Below are 9,185 nucleotides of genomic sequence, written 5' to 3'. Positions count from 1 at the left end.
TCTCAAACATGGTCGTTTAATAAAATCTCCTTTTTTTAAAATAACTACAATCCATACAACAAGACGGTCTCAGGGAGAGGGGCAGCAACCCACGTTTAACATAGCACAGCGAAGAGAAAGCATCCACGAAGTGACAACTTCTGCCTTTAAGTGACAACTTCTGCCTGTTTCCACATCACCGCTGCTTGCCGGCACAGGGCCATGGACCCAGATGCACGCTGCTCCCTGCCCGCCCGCCCAGCACCGGCATCGCCCGCGATGAGCCACCTGCGCGCGATGAGCACCTGCGAGGCTCCGGGGAGAGACGACGGGCTCCAAGCAAGGACACGGCAGCAGGGGCTGGCGAGGGGACGCAGCACCCCCTTCCCCTGCACCCACTGCCCATAGGCCGTGGCGGCTCCAGAGCCAGGTGCTGCCCTGTGATGGACCTGAGTGACTGTCCCTTGCCATGCAGGGATGCCCAGGGAGAGCACCAGCTGCTGCAGAGCAGCCCAAGCTTTGCCTACCAGGGGATGCTGTGAAGGGGACCGGCTCTTCGGGGAAAGGCAGGACACAGGGTGATGCTGGCGTGCAGGGGGTCCCGCTGTGGCTGTGCCGGTTCTGCAATGGGCCATGGCGGGGTGCTCTCTGTGCCCATCGCTTGGCAAGCTCTGCCATCGTTTGGAAACATGTCCAGACGGCCACTTCGTTCCTTGGCCCCGCCAGCCCTGGCGATGCTCTCTCCTCTCTCCTCCACTGCTGGCAGGTTTCAAACTAAAACGTTTAACCCTTTCGGACCACTGCCCAGCAACCCCAGCAATGCTGAGCCCCGGCACCCCTACATAGGGGCAGCATGTTTCCTTCCTTGCCCTCGGCACCCTGGGGCACTTCAATACGTGGCTCCAGGGTGGCCGGAGCAGTGGAGAAGATGGAGATAGCCTAAGCACCCCAAGCACAGCTTGAGGAAACCCTCTGCCCATTTGAGGGGCTGCAAACAGGCACCACCGCTGTCCTGGGCAAGGGGGTCCCCACAGGCACCTGCATCTCCTGCATCACGGGCATCTCTGGGGACCGGCACCCTGAAAAGGGGTAAAAGCGCTGGGCCCAGGGTGGGAGAAGGCAGCCACGCTGCCTGTTCAAGGCGGGCTGTCTCCTCACAGCCGTGCACTGCGCAGAGACAGCCTCCGCAGCAGCAGCAGCAGCTGAGGACGCATCACCCAGAGCAAAGCCTGCAGCCTCTCTACCTCCCTCTTGCTCTTGCTTTGGGCTTCTCAAGCAGGACCCCAGTTACAGGGGCTTTCGGGGGAGGAGGGGACAGACCAGGCATCCTGGTGCCAGCCAGAGCCTTTAAAGGTGCTTGCCAAATCCTGGGAAAGTTTCCATCCCTCCTGCAGGGGCTCATGGCAGGCCAACCCCAGTTGCACTTCAGACTGAAGAAGAGAGCACGTCACCACCCCGCGGGTGACCTTTCCCAGCTGCTATTGCATTAGAGCAGCTGCAGCTGTAAAAGCAGCCCTCAACCCCTCCTCGAAGCCAAGCACAAAGAGCTGCAGCTCCACATTTCTGTGCCAACGTGGCAGCAGCCCTCGGGGCACCCGGCGGGGAGAGCGCACCAGCCCCAGCGAGCAGCGAGGACACCGCGGCGGGGGTGCCGCGGGGCAAGGCAGGGACGCGCTCACATCGTCAAAGAGAACAAGGAGGCTGGAAACGGGGGCAGCCCCCCCTCCCATAGCTGTTAGTGGGTGTTTATTGGGCAGGCGGCGAACAGTCTGGCAGAGTGGGGGGCACTGGGCTCCCGCGGCCCTGCACCCCTTTGCCTCGGTGCGGGTGCCCCTCCGGCGGCGCTGCCTGCGCTGGGCTTGGGCGTTCTGCATACAGTCCGTAGCGAGCTCGGGCGCGAGGAGTGAGGAAGGGTGTTACTGGTGCAACTTGGAGTTCGAGGGGTGTAAGGTAGAGTCGTCAAACAGCGGGTTTCGCACTTCCATTTCTCCGGTCTGCGGCGGTGGATGGAGTAGGACAGAGGGAGGGAAAGAGCAGGTCAGAAAGCAGCTGGGTTCATGAGCTTCCCCATTCCAGCTATGTAAGGGGCTGGGACTGAAATCCAACACGCAGGGCCCCGAGGCACAGCACTCGCTCACGTGGGAGCCAGGCAGAGAAGAAACTGAGGCCGAGAGGGAGGGAGGCTTGGGTGGGAATCCAGGTGGTCTGGTCCTGGGTGAGATGCACTGGGGCCCCAGCACCCACTGCTGGAAAAGGTCCTGGCTCCGGGCTGGGGTGGGAGGGAGCAGACTGGGTTGCTCCAACTGGATGGGATGCTGGGGGGGGGGGGCGGGGGGGGGGGAATGGGCAGCGTGCACAAACACACCTCGGCACTGCTCTCCCATGCCAGCACCCACCAGCCTCCCTGATAGGAATGGGCTGGTTCCCCAGACTGTCAGTGTGCCATCAACAGCCCTTTAATGGGCCTGTAAAGACATAATGATGACCGTTAATCTGGGCCCTGATGGCTGGGCACCACAGCCATTACCATGTGAAAGGCTCCCTTTGGGTCCCTTTGTGCTCTGTACACCCCGGCCTGTAGCAGGGCTGTTAGGAGTTGCCCTTCCCCAGGGTTCCCATTGAGCTGAAGGGCCAGAAAAGTCCACTCTGGGTTTGAGTGGGGTCTCTGGCTGCGATTGCCCTGGTCCACCCAGTGGCCAGGGAGGTCCTGGACCAGGGCCTGGATCCCCCACAGTGGCTGGCTGGTGACCTGGGGGCCACAAGGAGGAGCCACGGGAGCTCCTGTGTCCAGGAGCCCCTATGTGGCCACGTTGCCTGCATCTCAGGGGCAGTTGGGTTTGGTTTGCCAATGGATGCTCCAGTTCTCAGCTCCTGAGATAAAGCAGGGCAGCACTCCCCAAGGAATGTCCCCATGTCCAGAAGCTGTGTTTGTCCATCTAACACTTGGAGCAAACCCAGGCTGCATGCCTGCAGCAGTGCGAACCCATTCACCCGTGAGAGCTGCCCCTGCTTCCACTGCCTGCCCCTCTTGCAGCACCGAGCCAGCCTCGTGTTCCCTGCGAGGGACGTTTTGAGGCAGCTCCAGGCCTGAAGCAACGACCACCAGCCCCTACAGCCACCAGCACCCAGCGTGGACAGGGGGGCCAGCAGCAGCCCCATCTCGCATCGCCTTGAACTGTCCCAGCAACTCTGGCCGGGGGAGCACCCGGTGTTCGAGCTGAGTGGGACAGCGGGTGCTCTGCTTGGAGCTGATGGGGGACATGGTGTGGTTGGACCACCGCAGAATTTGATAAAGGACATTTTTAAAAGGTCTCCTCGCGAGGACCCACACACCCCAGAGCCCACCCTGGATGCGCATGTTCCCCTCTGCCTGCACCTGCCGCTCGGCCGCGCAGAGGGTGCTGGCTGGCTGGAGCAGAGCTCGTGGGTGCCCCGCTCCAGCCTCCGCTCTGACCCCATGCCTTACCGGAGCCAGCCCTGGGCACTCGTACACAGTGAAGTCTCCATCTTCATTCTCCTCATCAGACGAAGCGGAATCTGGCAGCTTGGGCTCCTCTTTATGCCTGTGGGAAGAGTTTGCAGAGAGGTTGGGTGAAGCCCAGAGGGACGTTTTCCCAGTTAGTGGCACGGCATGGCCAAGCGTGCTCCAGGGAGCTGCCCCCTGGGGCAAAGACCCTACAACTGGGGCTCCTGTCGGGACCACACGCTCTCATCCCCGGCTTCTGGCACCCTTAGCCCGAGGCACGGCCAGGGCAGCTCTGGGGACTGCTCCTGCTTTCTCTTTTCAGGGCAGGCTTGCTTACTTCTCCATGGAGAGCATCTGCTGCTTTTGGTGTTGGTAGTGGTACATCTGGGCACTCTGAGCCAGCGTCTTGTCCCCGGGCTGCAAAGAGAGCAACAGCAGACGTGAACTTGGGGCTCTGGCAAGCTGCCAGCCCTCCCAAGGATACGGACTCTCCTCTGTGGGCAGTGGCCCAAAGCAGAGCCCGAGCTGACAGCTGTTCCCCCACCTCTGTTTTGGGAGCCTCTCACAAGGAGCGTGAGTCTGCCTCGGGCACCAAATGCCCTGTCAGGAGGCATCCGGGCACCTTACCGAGATGTTGTCGTAGGGCAAAGGGCTGGATGCTCTCTGCGCCGAGTAGTCTGCTTTCTGCGCCAGCCTGACCTCCTTCTGCAGCCTGCCGAGGAGAGAGGACAGCAGTCGGGCAGCAGTGACCAGAGCGGCTGACTCAGAGCTGGACCCAGCGACCCCCCTTCAGCTCAGCTCCCCCACCCGGAACCACAGTGCCTTCAAGGGGTACCCACAGTCGGCAGCACTCATGGGTGCACTGAGCACCATGGCGAGGGCTGAGCACGGCCAGTTGGGGTCGTGCAGGCAAGCATTTCCCCTGCATGAGATCACTGTGAGGCAGGACAGGACATGCCACCATGGGATGGCACCTTGGAAGGGCTCAGAAAGGGACCAAGTGGCAAAGCCGGAATTGTACTTAAAAAAAATTCAGTGTCTCAGAAGGAAAAGGAAACCACAGTTCACGAGGTTTCTCAAGGAGGCAGGATTGACTCTGTGGGGCTTTTCGCTTGCTAAGCCCTCTTCTCCTGCTCCAGACCCTCTTCCTGCTCTCCCCTGAGCACTGGGTCATGCCATTGAAGGCCGTGTACTCCTGGGGATTTGGCCCTCAGAGGGCATTATGGGGACAAGCTATACCCCTCTGTTTTAAAACCACTGTGCATGCTCCCTGCTTCTGCTAGTCAGGGTTAAAGAGCACCAGAGGTCCTTTGAAACCCAATGCAAACCAGCTGCGCCAAGCAGTGAGCTGGTTTCGCAGGGTCTGAGGTGGACAGCCCAGAGCAGCGATGTGTTCTGCTCTCCGAAAGCAGAGCCAGCACCTCGGCAGGTTGGGGGCCAACACGCCTCTGTGCCCTCAAAAACTCTCCGGGGCAGCGGGTAGCTTTGGCATCGTGAGCTCTGAGCACACTGGACCCTCATGCAGGCTCCTACCAGACCCCATCCAGCTTGGCCTGCAATGTGTGTGTGGGGGGGGTGGGCTGCAAGGCAAAGTCTGATGCCAAACCAAGCACCCCTTGCTCCCAGCCTGACATAGGAGTGTCCCATGTACCCACCCCCTCTGGCAGACACTGTACCCCAGTGGACACAGGCACAGGTGCGTTTGTGGTGGGACAAATAAGGACAGCTACCTTCCTCTTCTCCAAACCCTCCCCTGGTCCCAAGGAAGCGTGGGAACAAGCTCCCCCAGGCACTACAAGGACATCTAGGTACTCGTTGGGATTAGTGGCCTCTGGCTTACCTGCACCAGCAGACAGCAGCCACGATTAGAGCGGAGATCCCGGCCACGGTGCACACCACAATCAGCCCTGCAGAGGAGGGGACGGCACAGAGAGGTGGCAGGGGTGAGCCCGGCGGCAGCTCTGATGGCCCAGCACCCAGCCCTGCGATGCGCAGAGCAGCGCGGAGCCAGCCCGGGCCTCCGCCAGCCCGCATCCCCCGGGCAAGGACACCGAGATGTTTTCCGACGAGCCCCAGACGCCTGTCCCTTAGATCTTACCGAGCACCACGTCATCGTTGGAAGGGATGGGGGATGCCTCCAGAGGGTACTTCTGGATTGCCTCAGTGGTAGAGGTGGGGAGGGTCGTGGCTGCCTTGCTGCTGACAGGATCCCTCTGCAAAGACTCCCCTCTCAACCTGCTGGCCATGCGATGCCTCCCCACCGTGGCTGGGACGGCTGTGGAAGAGGCAGGAGAAAGCAGGGGCATGAGCAGAGCAGCGCCAGCCTGGTACCGTGCGTTAAAAGCGAGAGCAGGCGTCCCTCCACCAAGGAGAGGGTCACGAACTGTGGAAAACAGGAGAAATCCCAGCATGGGGTTTCTGACCCGGGGGGCACTGGGAGCAGCAGAGGGGGAGGACAGGCAGCACTTACTTCTGGGGTTGCCATCGCGCAGCGGGTGGGGGTGAGGAGCATCTTGCCTGGCCAGCACGTCCGCCAGAAAATCGATTTCTTCCTCTAAGCTGGGAACCAAAGTCCTCCCTGAGCAAAGAGAGAGCCAGCGAGCATGAGACGGGGGATTCAGGACAGCCTAACGCTGACACCCCCAGCAGCTAGCTGGCGGGAAACCCTCCAACCGTGGGGCCTATTGCTGCCCAGCACTCGGCAGGACGCAGCCCCTTTGGTAAGGTGCTCCTACGCAACGGCAGCGCTGGCAAGGACACGATGGGAGCGGAGAGCCTGGATACGAGCCAGACTCACCCGTGTGCCAGCTGCTCTCCCCTGCAGAAACCACCGCTGCTGCCTGCACCAGGGGACTCGCAGGCTGCCTGGCCCCAGGCCAAGGGCCAGGAGTCCCGACCAGGAGTCCCCTCCTCACATCCATGCGGGGACACGCAGCCCCTGCCCACAATGAGAGCTGCCACAGGAGCTCTGAGGTCGGGCTGCGCAGAGCCAGCGGAGGAGGAGGAAGAGGAGGAAGAGAGGGGCTGGGGAGCAGCCCAGTCTGGCCACGGTATGCCAGACACTGCCAGCCCTCGCCTGCCCCGGTGTTCCCGTCCTGGTGAGCCCCGAGGGGTCATTACAGCATCCAGAGGGGCTATAAACCTGTGTAACAGCATCTTGCTTGCCCACGGCTGGACGGGGTAAGCCTGGCACGCCAGAGGCGCTGGCAGGTATCCTCTGGAGACAGCAGCAAGATTGGCAATTGCCTGCTTTCCCCTCATGCAAGTGGCTGCTGAGAGCCATCCCCGTCCCCCATGGCCGGTCCTCACCTGCCCCGGCAGCCACATGCCGGGGAGCAGCCGTGCCAGATGGACAGCAGCACCCAGCATCCGCAGGGAGCAGGGCTGGCATGGCAAAGATGCCCCAGCAAGGCTGCTCTCCAGGCTCCAGGCAGATGCGTCTATGTTTCCAAAGCAATCAATTTGGGAGGGGGTGACCCTCCCTCGCAAAGCAGCCGGTGTGAAGCTGTAACCTGTGTCCTCCTGGAGCCCCCTGCCCGGCTAGGCTCCCACCCTGTCCTGACACACCCTCGCCCCGGCCCCTTCCCCGGCTCAGTGTCGCCGACCTGGAGCGACACCGATTCGCACAGGGAGGGCAGAGCACGCTGCTCTGCCTGGACAGACCCTCGCTGGAGAAAGCAGTTAGCAGGGGCTGGCCAGCCTGGCAGGGAAGCCAGCCCCAATGCCTGGCCCAGCAGCCGAGGATGCCCTGTTGTCCAGCAGCACAGGGACCCCGCTCTGCGCCAGACAGCCAGCTAGCCAGAGCCTGCCGCTGGAGTGGGGAGGACACATCAGACCCCGTTTTTGTGCTGTGTGTCTGGACGAGCTCCTCTGGGCATCTACCAGCGTCACAGACCTCTTGTCTTGTCTGGGTGTGCTCAGCTCCCCGGCCACGACAGGTCCCACTGCCCGCTCCAAGCAATACCTCGGGGGTCACTTCAACATGCTGCACATTGAGTAGGGAAGCAATGAAAGAGGAACGAGCACTGCACCCACCCTGCAAAGCCGTGCGCACGGGCCGGCCGGTTGCACAACGAGCCAGGCTGCCAAACCGGCCAGGCGAGGACCTGGGCTGAGAAACCAGGCGTTTCACCATGAATTCGCCCTGGGTGCTTGGAGCGGGGAAGGCTGGGTGTCACTGCAGCGCTGGGGGCAAGGGTGGCTTCCACAGCCCTGTGCCCGCAGGGCATTTCCAGCCAGGGTCGCAGGCACGCGCTCCTTCCCGGGCAGGAGAGGAACCTGCTCACCTCCAGGCTGGCTCTGCAAAGGGCTTAGCAGACGCATTATCAGAGGCCGCTATTGAAGCGTTGGGCTTTTAACAGGATTAAACTCAACTTCAAAGCCAGAAGATGGTCCAGGCTCCCTCTGCCTCTCAATTGCCGTATTCAGCCAGGACTGGCCGCAGTGGGAAGCCCTGGAGGGTAAATCGAGCCATACAAAGGCGAGGTGGTACCAAGGCAGCTTGGTTCCAGGATAATTCAAGGTTATAACAATTACAGCTCCTCTGGAATTTGTCAGGACTTTGAATGTTTGGAAATAAACATCAACTCCCTCCCCAGCCCTGGCACAAAAGCCCCCTCCAGCGCCCCCGCCACCTATCCCCAGTGACTCAGAGCTGCTGCTTGTCTGCGCAGGCGAAAAATCAGTTTAAAGCAGAGCCGTAGCGTGCTGGATAACCTTAAGCCTTATAAAAGGAAACGGTGCCGGGGGGGGGGCTGCTCGCCCCAGGAGAGCCCGCTCCCTCTTCAGCTCTGCAGGATTTAACCCGCACCGATGTGAAGCGGGTGAGGTCCTGGCCTCGCCTGCGCCGTGCTCTTACCATTCGACCGGAAACCCCATTTCTGGCAGTTTCCGTACAGGCTGCTTTCTGGGGTCGCGGGCTTAGCCAGCAAGCTCAGCTCCTGCATTAAACGAGCGCGCAACACGGGCCTCAAAAACAGCTACGGAGGTTCATTGCTCCCGCCTTCCCCGCGCGCAGGCCCTGCAGACCCCCAGCTCTCCCGGGAACTTCCCGCTCCCCTCCCCTCGGCCCGGCGGCCCTCGCCCCGCGCCGCCCGCCCTTGCCGCCGCCGGCTGCCCCCAGAGCGCCGCCGGCCGAGGGGGCCCTGCAGCAGTTTCGCTGCAGACGCCGGAGCCGGAGGGCCGTGTGCCCCTTGGGTTTGCTCGGCTCTCTTTACAGCGTCCAAGGAGCTGGCAAACCGCTCAGGCAAGGCGGGGAGCAGCTGCCCAGGGCCACAGCGCGCCTGGCCATGCACTGCGGGCCCCATCCTGCTGCCGGCGCTGCAGAGCGGGGGCTGGAGCCCAGCACCTGGTGTGTGACCCTCGCTGAGCCTCTTGGGCCAAGCCTGCCGCTGCCTGAGCCCCCGGAGCCTGCTGCCCCGGCGCGGGACTCAAAACCTTCCCGATATTGAAAGCAGCACTAAAAAAAACACCTCAATAGAAGCGTGGGGTGCTCTTGTTTCGGTTTGGCCAGCCAGGCCCGGGCTAACCATTCACTCTCCTTCACTGCAAAGTTTGAGCCGCAGGTTCTCCTTGAGCTAGGAAAAATCCTGGCACCCCTATTTCTCTACTTTTCACAATAAATATAAAGCCTTTGCATTTTTTTGCTGTTCATTTTCAAGAGCATTTAGGCTGAGATTTTTCCCCAGTGATATCCACATCCGTGAGGACGCAGTTTTCCCGGGGTACTTTCCAAAGCAAC

The 9,185-nt window shown here is 61.5% G+C and overlaps 1 protein-coding gene across 2 annotated transcripts in view; it reads right to left on the bottom strand.

Moving 5' to 3' along the window:
• The window catches only part of NPDC1 (neural proliferation, differentiation and control 1), a 43,875-nt gene continuing 34,690 nt past the window's right edge, over positions 1–9,185 (bottom strand). For both annotated transcript variants that reach the window (XM_068914848.1, XM_068914849.1), the window contains 7 exons: positions 5,916–6,023; positions 5,544–5,720; positions 5,286–5,352; positions 4,073–4,157; positions 3,783–3,862; positions 3,446–3,542; positions 1–1,973 (listed from right to left, as the gene is read on the bottom strand). In XM_068914848.1, the coding sequence (XP_068770949.1) occupies positions 1,896–1,973; positions 3,446–3,542; positions 3,783–3,862; positions 4,073–4,157; positions 5,286–5,352; positions 5,544–5,720; positions 5,916–6,023 (692 nt within the window). In that variant the 3' untranslated portion in view covers positions 1–1,895. The remainder of the gene's footprint in view (positions 1,974–3,445; positions 3,543–3,782; positions 3,863–4,072; positions 4,158–5,285; positions 5,353–5,543; positions 5,721–5,915; positions 6,024–9,185) is intronic.

This window comes from Struthio camelus, chromosome 20 (genome assembly GCF_040807025.1).
Source record: "Struthio camelus isolate bStrCam1 chromosome 20, bStrCam1.hap1, whole genome shotgun sequence".
Lineage (NCBI taxonomy): Eukaryota > Metazoa > Chordata > Aves > Struthioniformes > Struthionidae > Struthio > Struthio camelus.
The sequence above is the reverse complement of the archived record's forward strand: the minus strand, read 5'-3'. Positions and strand labels throughout refer to the sequence as shown.